The 16,288-nt window shown below is 39.8% G+C and overlaps 1 protein-coding gene and 1 long non-coding RNA gene across 4 annotated transcripts in view; one reads left to right on the top strand and one right to left on the bottom strand.

Moving 5' to 3' along the window:
- Positions 1–16,288, top strand: part of LOC127568094 (protein kinase C epsilon type) — a 505,158-nt gene that overhangs the window by 481,256 nt on the left and 7,614 nt on the right. For all 3 annotated transcript variants that reach the window (XM_052011402.1, XM_052011403.1, XM_052011401.1), the window contains one exon: positions 7,098–7,244. In XM_052011402.1, the coding sequence (XP_051867362.1) occupies positions 7,098–7,244 (147 nt within the window). The remainder of the gene's footprint in view (positions 1–7,097; positions 7,245–16,288) is intronic.
- LOC127568095 (uncharacterized) overlaps positions 1–16,288 on the bottom strand; it is a 35,265-nt gene that overhangs the window by 18,138 nt on the left and 839 nt on the right. The gene's annotated exons all lie outside the window — the stretch shown is intronic.

Genomic DNA, 16,288 nt, shown 5'->3' with positions numbered 1-16,288 from the left:
TTCCCCTCCACCATCAGATTTCTGAACAGACCATGAACCCATGAACTCAACCTTGTTATTCCTCTTCTATTTATTTATTTGTGTGACTTTTAGTAATTTTTATGTCTTTATTTCTTGCACTATACTGCTGCCGCAAAACAACAAATTTCACGACATATGTCAGTGATAATAAACCTTTGATTCTGATTCTAAGCCTTTAGTTTACTTGTCTGATGATCTCCACCTGGTTCTGAGCTTGACAGTATTAATAAAGCTTTCCCATACTTATCTAGTAGCAGTTTTCAGAAGTTCAGTTGGTTTATTATCAAATCAAATTCACAACTTTGTTTCCTTTACAAATACAGACTTGAAAATAAAACATTAAAAACTCATGGAAGTATTGCCTCACAGTGGGCAATCATTTCATGGACTCTAAACACCTTCCCTTATCTCATATTTACATGCATCAGGACCCATCCTCTGCAATATCTGTCCTTAAGTACACAACCACTTGCATATGTTCCACCAAGTTACTGAATAGTGATCAAAAGTAGGATTTGCTGCTAATTTTTAACCCTCCATTAATCAGGGGTACAAAGATCAATAGTTGAGTCCTCCTACAACCCTCAGTAAAATCAGCTAGTACAATACAGAGTGAACATTGATCCTTGGACCATCCTGATCCCTATGGCTCAGCAGCACATCAGGCAAAACACTTAACAACTAAAAATACATATTTAAAATTTCACCAGGCTTGGCCCTCTTGATTCATTTCTCAGACTTTTGATTCCTTTAACAACTGTTTCTGGAATTTTCCTGTGCTTCATAGCAAAATTACAGTTTAGTTATAGGCTAGTTATTGCCTTAAAAAGAAGGTGGCTCAGATTATGAATAATCCCTGGTCTCTGATTCACCAGCAGCAAATTGAGTGTCCCATCTCAAAGTTAAGGAAAGATGGTTGGTTGAGGGGAGAGCGACATCTGCAGAAAGTGCATTTTGTCGGATCTCAAGCCAACTAGATAAAGAAGCCTCGTTGACTGTGAAGATCAAATGTAATAGTTGAATGTACCACTGTGTGATTTTGCTTTTGTGATTACTGAGTGTTTCCTTCAATACTATAGAAATACTTTAAGATATTCACTGAAATCCAAAGAGGTCACATTAGAATTGGCTCTTCCTGTGCTGAGCAATCACAATTTTTGTGTCTGTGACTAACATTTATACAGTGCTGAAGTGAAACGTGTAAATTAAAAATCTTCTCCCAGGATCTATTTTATGTTGTGCACGTCTCATTGCTTGTATGTTTGTGGTTCTGTTTGGCAAAAATTACTTAATATGACACTTCTATAACTTTTAGCCTGTTTTTCCAACTCTTGAAAACAATTAATGTGCTTTTTCAAAAGACATGACCTTATCTTATGTAAGATAACGTTGTGTCATTTTGGTGACTTAGCAAAAGTTCAATTGAAGTATCACACTGACAATTTTGTTTGCTTTTATATGTAATTCTAAGAGCTAAACGAAATCATGGTTTGAGTGGATGCTGCACTTTTCACTTCAATGACACGTGATTATCATGGTGTTAATTGTCCGATTGAGACTGCTTTCAAAGCAATTTCTAAAGTCTTTATCAATGCTTTTTTTTCCCTGAGAGAGATTTCCTGGGAGCATTACTGGCTTTTATTGTGTCATTAGTAATCCTACAATTAACAAAGTATAAGTTAATATTACGCATGGTAGTTGCCACAGTAACTGCAGAGCATCGAGTCCCTGTAGCTTTTTTGTTGTCTAGCTTCTAGTCGGTTGTATAGGTAGAGAACAGGAAAGGCAATGGAACTAAGTGAGTGTCTGGGGAGATTTATTTTTGTCTGTTAGCCGGGGATTTGAGTTGGAAGGTTTGGTTTCCTAACATTGTGTAGCTTGACATTTGATCTTGAATTACAACACTATCTATACTATCTTTGAATAGTTTGGACTAAAATATAGTTAACTTACTTTGGAAATATTAAAATGTCTACTGTGCAGACCTGCACAAATCATGATGTCTAAGGGTGTAGATAATGTTACTTACCTTTTTAATTCTCATACACAAAGATGAACTGCTCACGATTATTAGTTGATGTCCATTCTCTGAGTGTATTTTCCATCAGTCACAATTACCAGCAAACTAACATGTTCAGATGATTGTACTTGACAAAGTTTGATTTAATCCAGGTGTACTTCTGGTGCGAAAGACATTGTGCCTGGTGATATGATAGTGCAGGTACTGATAGAGTAATAATAAATGGAATATGATAGCAATGGACAGAGCACACAGATCTAAGCATAAACCTGTAAATACAGTCAGAGTAGGGAAAAATAGTAAGAGAAAAAAAATTAAAGGCCTGCAGCATTTACAACAAAATAGATGAATTGATGATACAGAAATAAGTGGGTATGATCTGATAGCCATTGCAGAGGCATGGTTTGCAGGATGACCAAGGTTGGGAAATCGATTGTCCTTTGATGTTTGACATCTTGGAAAGATAACTTGAAAGGGAAAGGATGTGGAGTAGTACTCTTCATAAGGGATAACATCAGTGAGGAATAATTGTTGCTCAGAAGATCAAGAAGAATCAGTTCAGATGGAGATAAGAAACTCCAAGGGCAAGAAGTCAGTGGTGAAAGCAATCTATAGGCCCCATAACAGTGGATACATTCATTGTCTGTGATCTTCCTAAATTCCCTATGTTCTGAAAACGTCCAAGCAGATTGGAAAGACCCAAATGAAACTTATTCAAGAAAGGAGAGAGACACCAAACAGGAAGCTATAGGCCAAAGCCAGGTGGGAAAGCAAATGGTGAGGAGTCAAAATAGTTTGCAAAGAATTATAGATAGACTCAGCTAAACAAAAATTTGGCAGGTGAAGTATAATGCGGGGAAATGTTAGGTTATCCACTTTGATGGAAAGAATAGAAAGCAGAATATTGTTTAAATGGAGGGAGACTACCCAATACTGCTGTAATAAGGTTCTGGATATCTTCACACATAAAACAGAAAATGCAAATACAGGAATAATTAGGAAAGCAAATGGAATGTTGGCCTTGTTTGGCAAAGTGAATTATGAAAAGAAGCTGAGAAGTCTTGCTTCAGTTATACAGAGCTTTGGTGATACTACAACAAAATCAGAAAATGCTGCAAATACTCAGCAGATCAGGCCACATCTGTGGGAAGAGAAACAGAGTCAGTGTTTCAGGTCGGAGACCCTTTGTCTGATTTTCGCTTACTTGGTGACACTACACATGGAAGTAATGAATACAACTTTGGTCTCCTTATATAAGGAGGGATATACTTGCATTGAAGGCAGTTCAGAGAATGTTCACTGGACTGATTGCTGATATGGAGGTGTCTATAAGAAAGGTTGGGTCTATACTCATTGGATTTGGAAGAATGAGAGGTGAGTTTATTCACACTTATAGGATTCTGGGGGTTCGTGACAAGGTATATGGTAAGACAATAATTCTCTGTCAGGGATATAGGGATATCCAGAAGAAGGGGGGGTGGGCAGTGGGTGGGGTTGGTGGGGGACTGCATTGTTTCAGAATACAGGGTCGCACATTTAAGATAGAGATGGAGAGGAATTTCTTCTCTCGGATAAATGTGAATCATATGAAGTCAAAGCCAGGATCAGATCATCACACTTGAGGAATCATATTGCCTACATCTGATCTTAATTCTTATGCTATTTATATTCTTAATTGAATAAACTTTGCCCTTGAAGTATGCACTTAACTGATGTAAACATTTTCCATGGAAAGTACACAAAACTTATAACCATTTGGAAAAGTCAATCAATGGTTAATTAAGGAAATGCAGCAAGATTTGAGTTAAATGTAGTGACATTTTAAAATATTTACTGGAAAACATTCTTTTATTTAAGTAAATGACATGAGCCACGCCTTGGGTTATATGTTAAATTCTGAGTATGTTTATCCATACTTTGAATTTAAAATGTTTTAAAAAAAAACATATTATAGTAAATCACTGTAACGCTCCAACTATTTGGAGAACTAATTTAACCATAATGAATTATTATTTGTATAAATCTTTTGGTTTTAGGCCAACAAGAAGACTGCAGGAGTAAGTAACAGGAGAACATAGGGAGGTTAGCAGATTAGCAGGCGCAGGGCATAAAATAATAATTGCTGTTCCAGGCAGAGAATACATTGAAGAACTATGAAATGAGATACACCCAAGGTAATAAGATCCTTATCAGGAAGGCAAAATGAGAAATCTAGTTTTACAGAAGTACAGCTCTTTAAAGGTAAGAATCCAAGATTAACAATAGGCCATGAAAATGGCAAATGGGTTACTGAGTGCTAATTTTAACTTTGGATAAATTTTGGATTGGTGGGTAGCAAGGTGAACGCTGCTTGAGAATTGAGGCCCAAGGGTATTTTCACTCCCTTCAAATCCTGCCAGTTAGCTTTGCACATTCCTGGGCTTGGCAACTGTTGAAAAGTGGCAAAAAAAATCACCCAGATTGCTGGACACCTGATGATACTAGTTAAGTGCTATGATCAACAACTAAGGCAATTCCATGGAAGAAATTTGGGTTGTGGAGAGGGTCCTCAGCATTAGATGGTGGGGAGGTCTGTGATCGTACAAAAATGTATAAGCTACCAGTTTGGGCCTCCTCAGCCACTATATCCACTTCCCAATGTCATCACCTGGAGGGGAAGTCATTTCAAGAAGGCTGTTTGATCTGTCCAGAGAGATTATGCAGGCAGACCTGGTGTGGGCAGGTACCTTCACTGTCCATCAAAGGTGTCCAGAGGTTAGGTAAGTAAACTGGACAGTTTTAACAACCTGCTTGTCTGGCTTTTACCAGGAAGGTACATGGGAGCCCATTCAAGTCATTGTTTTGTCCTGAATGGTATTGAACTTCTTGAGAGTTGAGTGAGCTACACTCATCCAGACATGTGGAGAGTATCCCATCATGCTCCTGACTTGTGCCTGTGGAAGGTGGAAAAATGTTGGAATATCAGGAAGCAAGTCACTTGCTGAAGAATATTCAGCCTCTGAATTGCTTGGTATTTATGTGGTAATGAATACGCAAATTGGATGGCAAAATTAGTACTTAATTTCATGCCAATTAAATGCTCCGAATTGTTGGATAAATAATTAGTTGAAGATCAAGATTAATGGCTGGGCTTAGGTACCCAGATTCCAGAAAATAACTAAAGAGAAACTGTTTACAAAATAGGGATCTTCTCCAATTTCTCCCCACTGCCCAATTCTCATCCTCCTCCTCTGAAATTCTATGGATGCCAGCTGTCCTCCAATATCCTCAGAATAACCAGTCTTCATTTGTGAATGTGGAGGTAGCAGTGGCATAAAATATGAGTTTAGTCCTATCCTCACCCAACACTTTTCAGAAGGATTATTGAATAAAGGTCAGCTGAGAGAATCTTCTGTTTCCTCAACCACTAACTTCCACTCTGTGGTGCAGTTACCTTGTGACCAGTTCCAGCACCCCTATTGGCATACGTGATTAAATCGCCTAACCCAGCATAGTTCAAGGGTCATGTTGACACCTTTCTGGAGTTATGGCTCATCTACTCAAAAAAGATTGGAGTAGTTTTTCTTCATTGCCTGGATGGTAATTTTTTTTTTACTGAGTTTCATAATGGTGACTTGATTTTCATTGCAACTTTTTCAAAGGCATGAAATTCAGGCAGTTCTAAGAAAGACGAACTGTCTGCTTCCACTAGGTTCTGCCCAGGCTAACAAAATAAAAATCTATTATAAAAGTGAAATAGAGTGGTTGCTAAGGACAGTAACTGTTGGAAACAGTCTGTGTCTGTGGAGACAGAAATAAAATTAATGTTTGAAGTTGTTGATCTGACATCAGATGATAAAAATTAGTCTAAATTTCTTTACCGCTGAGCTGTTGAGGAGCACAGGAAAAGTCCTCTGCACCTAGAATTTATTAAAGGTTCTCTTGATCAGTGAAAGTCAGGATTATGCCACTACACAATTAAAGGTAATTCCTGATGTTAATCATTAAACTGGCCTAAGATTTGCTATTTTTAACCTTGTAACCTCCAAAGTTGTGATCAGAGCCTAAGTTATATAACTTGCTTCCTTCTCCAAAGGGAATTTCAAGGGTTTTCATAAGGTCACATGATTGGTTCACATGAAGAAAGCTTTTTGGCCATTTGATCTTGCCATCTTGGAATGCCAGACCTACTGTTTTCCCATTACAACATCAGGTTATTTCCTAAATGAGTCAATTGTCTTAGTTTTAACTATGCTTCCTGGCAATCCATTCCAACTGTCAACCACCCTCTATGTAAAGAAATATTTCCTGGCTTCTGTCCTTTGAAGAGTTTCTAGGAGCCAGACATTAGAAGACTTGGAAACTCATGATCCACGTTTTCAGGAACCCATGTGATTATAAGACTGAACACAGGGCATATGTTTCTTTGAACAGTTTGAATAACTCCCTTACGGAATACATTGTGGTGGTCTTTGCATCACAATGAATGTCCTGAATAATTACATTGTGTACAGACTAAATTTTTGGTCACTTATTGTTTAAAATAAAGCTAACAAAAATCCAACCACTTTAAGAATTTCAAAAGACAGACAATATGATCTATACACTTTAATTTTGATCAAGGCTGAAGTTCCCAAAGCCCAATTTCCACGTCTCTTAAAATGTAACAAAATCTGCTTCTTACAAACTTAGTTTCCCCAATAGCCCTGTTAATAAACTGTTGAATTAAGATGCCACATCACTGTAATTATCTCCAAGGTATTCATGAAATTGGAATAATATGCTGATTTGAACATCATTTCTCATCCTTGCCAGCTGTCCAAAATTTCAGCTATTTTAAGATTGTTGCCTTATTCTAGTTTAATGTCTTTTGCATTTTTGAAAGCTAAATCTTAATATTTGCTGTAAAAGTAGACATCATATTGTGCATCCTACCCTATTGTTTTCTTCCAAGTAACTGATAGTTACATCATTTGTTATGGCACAATTACACAATTGTATATAAGGAAATACTACATGTTTGATTACATTTTCTATGAAGTGACATGCAAATCCAATCTATCATTCTCTATTTCAGTTCATGACAAAGAGTCCAAATAAACGTCTGGGTTGTGTTACATCACAAGGTGGGGAAGATGCGATTAAACAACACCCATTTTTCAAGGAAATTGACTGGGTGCTGCTGGAACAGAAGAAAATCAAACCCCCTTTTAAACCAAGGATAGTAAGTACATTTTATTGCAGTTCATTACCACGTAAATCAATACACAACAGTGATTAAAAGTATTTCAGAATTATTGAGGAAAACATTATAAATGTGGGTGCACAAGCTTATTAACAGTACTTTTGTAGGCTGTAATGGAGAACATTAGTTGCCTGGTCCTCAAAACAAATATTATTGTATTGATTTTCTTTAAGCTATTTCGAGTTTATGAGTCAAATTTGGTGTTTCATATCGGTTGTCTACTAAGCCTCATGTGAATAAATATTCTTCTTCTATTTGCAGCAACACACAGAGGCACTGGAGGAACTCAGTGGGTCAGGCAGCACATAAGGAGAGAAATGAACAGCCAACATTTTGGGTCGAGACCCTTCATCATCAGTCCCTCATAGATGTTGCCTGACCCGCTGAGTTCCTCCAGCTCCTTTGTGTGTTGTTCCAGATTCCAGCATCTGCAGTCTCTTGTATCTCCGTCTTCTTCTGCTTCTAATGGTGGTGCTAGAGATAACAAGCAATGGAAGTTTCATGTTTTGTAGTGATTGCCAATAGTTATTTCCATGATTTGCTTCAGTATTTTCCTTCCATCAGTATCTTTGTGCTACACCTGACACTTTTGATGATGTAGCTAGTATACAGTGGCATGCAAAAGTTTGGGCACCCCTGGTCAAAATTTCTGTTACTGTGAATAGCTAAGCGAGTAAAAGATGACCTGATTTCCAAAAGGCATAAAGTTAAAGATGACATTTTTAAAATATTTTTAGTAAAATTACTTTTTTATTTCCATCTTTTACAGTTTCAAAATAACAAAAAAGGAAAAGGGTCCAAAGCAAAAATTTGGGCACCCTGCATGGTCAGTACTTAGTAGCACCCCCTTTGGCAACTATCACAGCTTGTAAACGCTTTCTGTAGCCAGCTAAGTGTCTTTCAATTCTTGTTTGGGGGATTTTCACCCATTCTTCCTTACAAAAGACTTCTAGTTCTATGAGATTCTTGGGCCGTCTTGCATGCACTGCTCTTTAGAGGCTTATCTACAGATTTTCAATGATGTTTGGGTCAGGGGACTGTGAGGGTCATGGCAAAACCTTCAGCTTGTGCCTCTTGAGGTAGTCCATTGTGGATTTTGAGGTGCATTTAGGATCACTATCCTGTTGTAGAAGCCATCCTTTTTTCATCTTTAGCTTTTTTACAGACGGTGTGATGATTACTTCCAGAATTTGCTGGTATTTAATTGAATTCATTCTTCCCTCTACCAGTGAAATGTTCCCCGTGCCACTGGCTGCAACACAAGCCCAAAGCATGATCGATCCACCACCGTGCTTAACAGTTGGAGAGGTGTTCTTTTCATGAAATTCTGCACCCTTTTTTCTCCAAACTTTCCTGCGTCCTCACCACAAAATTCAGCGTCAGAAGTTTGCACAGGAACATCTAAATGAGCCTGATGCATTTTGGAAACCAGTCCTGTGGACTGATGAAGTTAAAATAGAACTTTTTAACCGCAATGAGCAAAGATATATTTGGAGAAAAAAGGGTGCAGAATTTCATGAAAAGAACACCTGTCCAACTGTTAAGCACGGGGGTGGATCGATCATGCTTTGGGCTTGTGTTGCAGCCAGTGGCACAGGGAACATTTCACTGGTAGAGGGAAGAATGAATTCAATGAAATACCAGCAAATTCTGGAAGCAAACATCATACCGTCTGTAAAACAAAAAATGCTGAAGATGAAAAGAGGATGGCTTCTACAACAGGATAACGATCCTAAGCGCACCTCAAAATCCACAATGGACTACCTCAAGAGGCACAAGGTGAAGGTTTTGCCATGGCCCTCACAGTCCCCTGACCCAAACATCATCGAAAATCTGTGGCTAGACCTTAAAAGAGCAGTGCATGCAAGACAGCCCAAGAATCTCTCAGAACTAGAAGCCTTTTGCAAGGAAAAATGGGCAAAAATCCCCCAAACAAGAATTGAAAGACTCTTAGCTGGCTACAGAAAGTGTTTACAAGCTGTGATACTTGCCAAAGAGAGAGTACTGACCATGCAGGGTGCCCAAGCTTTTGCTTCGGGCCCTTTTCCTTTTTTGTTATTATGAAACTGTAAAAGATGGAAATAAAAAAGTAATCTTGCTTAAAGTATTAAAGAAATGTGTCATCTTTAACTTTACGCCTTTTGGAAGTCAGGTCATCTTTTACTTGCTTAGCTATTCACAGTAACGGAAATTTTGACGAGGGGTGCCCAAACTTCTGCATGCCACTGTAACTGACCAGTGTGGGGTATGTGGGACTGGGTCTGAGTGACTGCCAATCTTACCTTGCTGTTAAGAAATGTATGGCTTTTACCTGGTGCCTTCTCCAGAGTGGGAGCAATGCAGTTTACATATATTTTCTGATCTGTTATTTCCCTTGTGTTTTCTATATTTTGGTCAAACAATGTCAAGAAATACACCACTTCTATTCATTACATTCTGCTCAACCAGTGTAACTGAATCAGATCTCAGAACACTAATTCTGAACTACTTTGTTTCCCAAATAGGAAATAAAAAAGACTGCAGCTCAATCATTCAATTGGCCTTCTGAGATTAGCATGCAGGAATTTCGGGGAAAGGTCATTCCAAGACAATAATAGTTTTCAACAGGACATTGCATGTAACTTCCAATTGGCATCCTGCTTAATCTTGCTGTACCAATGGGATATCCCCTGGGAATTCACAAAAGAATTTAAGGTTTTTGCATATTGGTTGATTTAGCAGCAAAATGTGGAATGCTCCTTTCCAGAATCACTGGTAAGCTATGTGATTTAAAATATAAACAAGGAGTGCAACTAGTTACCAACTTTAAAGATAAAATGCAGTAAAGGCATGCTGAAGGGTCATTGCAAAATTCAGCAGTGGCCAAGACCTCAGGAACTACTGATTATTTATTACACACTTTCCTTTACTTGCATTTAGGGTTCTGATCTGGGGGTTCAGTAGAAGACAGAGGAAATGCAGCTGCATCCCGAACAGGACCAGAGATAGAAGTGTCCAGAGGCTTAGGATGGATGGGGTGGTGGAGATCAGAGACATAAAGATCGAAAATTAGAGCGTCCGGGTGGGTGGGGATCAGAGCATTTGTTGGAGAAGGGTTGAAGTGGGTCAGTTGGTGATTGGAATCTGGAGGTGGATGATATACCTGGAGATTAGAGTCCTTTTGGAGGGTTGGGAGTCTGGAGGAAGATTGGGAGGTGCTTGGGGGGGGGGGGTGGGGTGGGGTGGGTGGGGGAGGAGTTAGAGTATTTGGGGTTGTTCTGGGAGTGCATAATGGCAGACAACCCTCAGAACAACATGACCCAATTCCCCCGAGTTAATGTTCCTCATGCATTGAAAGAAGATTGGTAACATCCCATGCCATATCAGGCACGCAAGGGTGAATTGCTCCTGGAAGTAACTGATTGAATTTTCAGAGTGGCATGACTTGAGCCAGAAATGATCACAATCACATTTCCACTCTGGAATTAATAAGCAGCACCAAAGAGAACCGTGTCATGCATCTGAATTCTGGCCACTTTTTTACATTCATTCATAGTAAATGCATTTAGGCAGCATTTATTCCCATCTCTAATTACCCCTCAACTGATTGCCTTGCTAAGACATCACTGAAGGCAATTTAAGAATTAACCACATTTTTGTCGGTCTGAGGTCACAAGTTTACCAGTTCTGGTAAGGACAACATATTTCCTTTCATGAAAGTAGTTGAAGAACCAGTTCAGTTTTTACAACAGTCTTGTGCTTTTATGGTTACCATTACTAAAAATATCTTTTCATTCAAGATGTTATTACATTAATGGAATTTAAATTACCCAGCTGCCTTGGTGGGATTAGAACTCCTGTCTCTAGATCAGCAGTCCAAACCTCTAGCTGCTAGTCCAGTAACTTATGTTTCTATTTCCCACTACCACTTGTATGCATTTTGCACTGGAAGGAGAAAGTGGAAATCAATGAAATTTGTAAAATATTAGTGTGGGTTCAATGGACCGAATAGCCTTCTGCTCCTACTCTACAAAGTTCTGGCATGAGGTTCAAATTCCCATTCATCTAGCAGCCCTATTTTTGCTGGCCTAAAAACACTCCCAATTAATCACATCTCAGTTCTCACCCTTTTCATACTCCCCCATGGTTTCCCCCAACTTCGTAAGCTGCTCTAAGACAGGCACACTAATTCTGGTCTTTTGCTCATCCCCACACTTAATTGATCTCTCTTCAACTGCCAAGGATCCTAAGCTCTGGAAAGCCCTCCATAAGCCTTTTTTTTCTTTTCTCTTTTATCAGTTTGATACAAAGGATTGTGGCGCAATATTCAGTATAGCTGGAAAATCATGGAACTGATTATTGAATTTCATAAGGTTTTGTGGTAACAACTTTGATTGATTGTATTCACCGAGGTAAAATAATCAATTTAAAAGTGTTAGATCTGTAGCAAATGAACTGAGTGGCCCTTAATTAAATAGTTAATTTTTTGGAAGTCATGGTCAGATGCAGCAACTAAAATTACAGGAATTGTGGAGCAGCAATAACATGCACCAACACTTATATCCGTGATCATGTTACTTGCTGCAACAAAACAATTTGGTCATGACACGTTTCATCAAAACAGAGCAATAAGGTCCAGTAGGACTTGCTTCTGTGAAAAAATTAAACAAAATGGGAAAGCTCCAGTTGTGAATTTCAATTGTAAGTGTTAGGTAAAATGAAACATTGGGAAAGATATCAGTGCAACCTTATGTATCCTGTGTACAATTTTGAAGAATTCTCATCAGGATTAAGAGAAATTGGGTAAAATGCTATGTGTTTCAAAACCGAAAAGAATTTAGCTGGTACTTTTTATTACAGTGGAATTTTTCTAGATTTCAATATGCTCGAAAATAATTCCATTAAATCCATTAAAAATCATGGTGGAAATATAGTTACTAAACTAGGGCATAATTATTTCAGAATTTTTGACAATTGCCTGCTTTTTATTTAGCACTCTTTGAATAAAACCCGATTATTTCCAGAGTGGAAAGCATTGGAATCATTTCCGGGTCAAATCATGCCTCTCTGGAAATTTGATTAGGCACTTCTTTTCATGATACCCACTTCTGCCTATGCTGTGCATTCAATGACATCAATTCTGATTTTTCAACAGAAATTAGTTAATGTTTCTAAGCATGATGATCATTTGGCAGTCATAATCCCATCAGGTACTCTTAAGGTTGCTTGCTTTGTGTCAATGCCTTTTAAATGGCCACTCACACCTCTGAAAGTTCAATTTTGTGCATTCATCTGCAAAACAGTCTGGTGGCTATCTGCTCATTGTAAAAACAGGTGCCATTGACCATCTAGGCATCCTCTGAGCTGATTTCAACACTTAGAAATGACTTACAATGGGTACTTCCACAATGAATCTGCTGACTACCCTTTTTGTGCAGGAGCTTGTCAATCAACTCAGGTACCACAGGCAAGATACTGGAAGAGTCATACTGGAGTTCACATTCAAAGACCCTGTTTTCCACTCCACCCCCCCCCCCCACCCCACCCCCAGTTCGTAGACCTGTTCAAAGAGCATTTTCTCCACAAGCTGGAGTTATCCATGCCAATCTTCACAGAGGTTCTGTGGCAGTCTGCAGGCACACCTGCAGCCATGTACCCATGCCTGTATCATAGAATGATACAGGTGCTAGAAGTTTATGATGAGCTTGACCAAATCTCAGAATTTTCTGTCACCACTTTATAAGGATCACTGATGCTCTTTACTGCAAGAAGAGGAACTTCTTTGCTTTTCCTTTAATGAAGAAGATGAGATTGAGCAAATTTGTAAATGTGCTGGCTTCTCCAAAGCTCAGGCTGTGATAGACCAGTCTTAGAGCCCTTTGGGCTATGCTTCAGAACCTCGGGCTGTTCATAATCAAAAGAGCCTCTATGCCCTCAATAGTCAAGGCATGGTTGACCATGAGAGGAACTTGCATGGCTCCCTCATTCTGAGGGCATGTTTTTGCCAATCGTCATTTGGGTTCAACATTACTCCATTGCATGTTTCTATGTGTTATGTGCATTCTTCAAGGCCTGGACATGAATATTTTCTGGCATTTGACTCCTGTCCATGTTACATCAACTGCAATTGAGCTTTGCTACAGTAAAACTCATTGCATCACTGGAACCTTCCTGGAGAATGACCTCAGCTGACACAAAATTAAGTTCCCTTCTCTGCATCAGACTAGAAATGCACTATTGTCCACACTATCATGACCTTTATAGTTCAACACATCTACTGCTTCCAGCATATTTATAGCCACCAAGAGAGCTCAGCCATGGTCTGAGGGATTATAAGAGGAGGACAAGAGTTTCTCAGGGCAGCATACTAAGCTCAAATATCTTCAGCTTCTTCCTTCTGTCATAAAGTCAAGAATATGGGATGTTTGCATGTGATAGCACAAGGTCTACCTTCATTTGCAGATCCTCAGAAAATAAAGCAGTCCATGCCTATGTACCTCCAGCTGGCCGTGCTTCTACTTCCTGCGTACAGGCAGAGGCAAAAGAGTGTGGTACCAGTGGAGAGGACCACGAAGGTATGGTCAAGGAAGGTATAGGAGCGTATACAGGATTACTTTAAATCGATGGACTGGACCATATTCAAGGATTCATCAATGGATCTGAATGAATGTGCTACAGTCGACACCACCTTCATCAAGACCAGAGTGGACAAGTGTGTGCCCATAAAAGCATAATGAGTTTTCCCAAACCAGAAGCCCTGGATAAACCAGGAGACTCATAGTGTGCTGAAGACTAGACCTGTGGCATTTAGGACTGGCATTCCAGAGACCTACAGAAGGCTACTGCAAGAGCAAAGAGGCAATTCCAAATGAAGCTGGAGACACAAGTGGATGCTTAACAGCTGTGGCAGGGCTTGCACGCCATTACCTCCTACAAGGCTAGAACGAATATCATAAACAGCAATGACGGATCACTCCCTGATGTGCTTAATGCCATGAGAGGGAGAATAATGACATACCTGCGATAAGTCCAATGCACCCGACAATCCTGTGATCTCAGTCTCGCCAGCTGACATGAGAATACTCTTCAGGAGGGTGAGCCCTCGCATAGCGTCAGGCCCCGACAGCATACCTGATCGAGTGCTGAAACCTGCTCTGACCAACTGGCTGGAGTGTTCAGAGATATCTTCAACATCTCGCTTCTGCAGTCAGAGGTTCTGACCTACTTCAAGATGGCATCAATTGTACCAGTGTCCAATAAGAGCAGGATGATCTGCCTCAACAACAACCACAACTACCGGCAGGCACAGTAGTTTAGTGGTTAGTGGTTAGTGTAATGCTTTACAGCACCAGCGACCTGGGTTCAATTGCGACCACTGTCTGTAAGGGGTTTGTACGTTCTCCCCATGTCTGCGTGGGTTTCCTCCGAGTGCTCCGGTTTCCTCCCACATTCCAAAGACGTACAGGTTAGGAAGTTGTGGGCATGCTATGTTGGCGCTGGAAGCTTGGTGACACTTGCGGGCTGCCCCCAGAACACTCCGCAAAAAGATGCATTTCACTGTGTGTTTTAATGTACGTGCGACTAATAAAGATATCTTATCAGTAGTGCTTACATCCATCGTAATGAAGTGCTTCGAGAGGTTGGTTATGGCTCAAATCAACTCCTGCCTTAGCTTCAATTCACCTATTGCCACAATAGGTCTACAGCAGGTGCTATCTTGCTAGCTCTACACTCTGCTCTGGACCACCTGGACAACAGGAACACATACGTCAGGCAGTTGTTCATTGGCTACAGCTCGGCATTCAATACCATCATTCCCTCAAAAGTTATCGTCAAGCTCCAAGACCTGGGCCTCTGCATCTCCCTCTGCAATTGGATCCTCGATTCCTCACTGGGAGACCCAATCAGTATGGATCGGAAACCTCATCTCCTCCTCACTGACCATCAACACAGGCGCACCTCAGGGCTGCATGCATAGCCCCCTACTCTACTCTCTCACTACCTACAACTGTGTGGCTCAGCATAGCTCCAACACCATCTACAAATTCGCCAATGACACCAGTATTGTTGGCAAAATCAAGGATGGTGATGAGAAGGCATACAGGAGTGTGATAGGTCAGCCGGTTGAGTGGTGTCATAACAACAACTTTGCGCTCGATGTCAGCAAAACCAAGGAACTGATTGTGGACTTTAGGAAAGGGGAAGCCACTCCCCATTTCCACCACACATTGTGACATATATATATCTATGGGGGACTAATTGGCTTCCCATTACTCTGTAGCCATTTACTTTTGTTGAACAGTGGACTTGGTAAGTATTCCATGTCAGTATTCCCTTCAACTTCAGTACACTCCATATGTTGAGCCTAAAGAAGTAAAGCTGCATTGTAAGAGTTATGACTAACCCAGAGTTGTTAATTATGGACTTGGCATTATTGTTCCCCTCTGCCATATAGACTCTTGACAGCTGGAAGCATTTCACCCTCAGAAATGCTTCACTCTGAAAGTGCATTGCCTGAGAATGTACCTTTCAAAGAATTATCACAAGGCTAACCATTCCACTAGTGTTATTGCCATCACTCACCAAGGAACTAGCATTCTCAGGATGAAGTTGGTGGTAATCAAGTGTTGACTAAGCAGCTCTGGAGGTACCTTCCTTAACAGATATATTAGCAAAGCACCATAGCAGTTGTTCGAGATTCACATTAAAAAATTGTTTGATTTAAGACCAGTTCTAAACATAGTCACCAGTAATTAATCCAAGATGCCCTTTGAACTTTGAAATTCTCATTGTTGCATTTGTTAAGATCACTATTCAGAGTTATTGAATCAGTCCAAAGGCAAGTGGTGCCTCATCCACATTAAGCCTCTATTACAATATAAACCAAGATGTCTATCCAAGCTAGTGCCATTTGCCTGTATTTAGCCCATAACCCTTAAAACCTTTCCTATCCATGTACCTGTCTAAATATCTTTTAATCATTTAAATTATACCAGCCTCTACCACTTCCTCTGGTAGCTCATTCCATATACCCACCATTCTCT

The sequence above is a fragment of the Pristis pectinata genome, chromosome 3 (assembly GCF_009764475.1).
Source record: "Pristis pectinata isolate sPriPec2 chromosome 3, sPriPec2.1.pri, whole genome shotgun sequence".
NCBI lineage: Eukaryota > Metazoa > Chordata > Chondrichthyes > Rhinopristiformes > Pristidae > Pristis > Pristis pectinata.
This window is presented reverse-complemented; position numbering and strand designations above follow the sequence as displayed.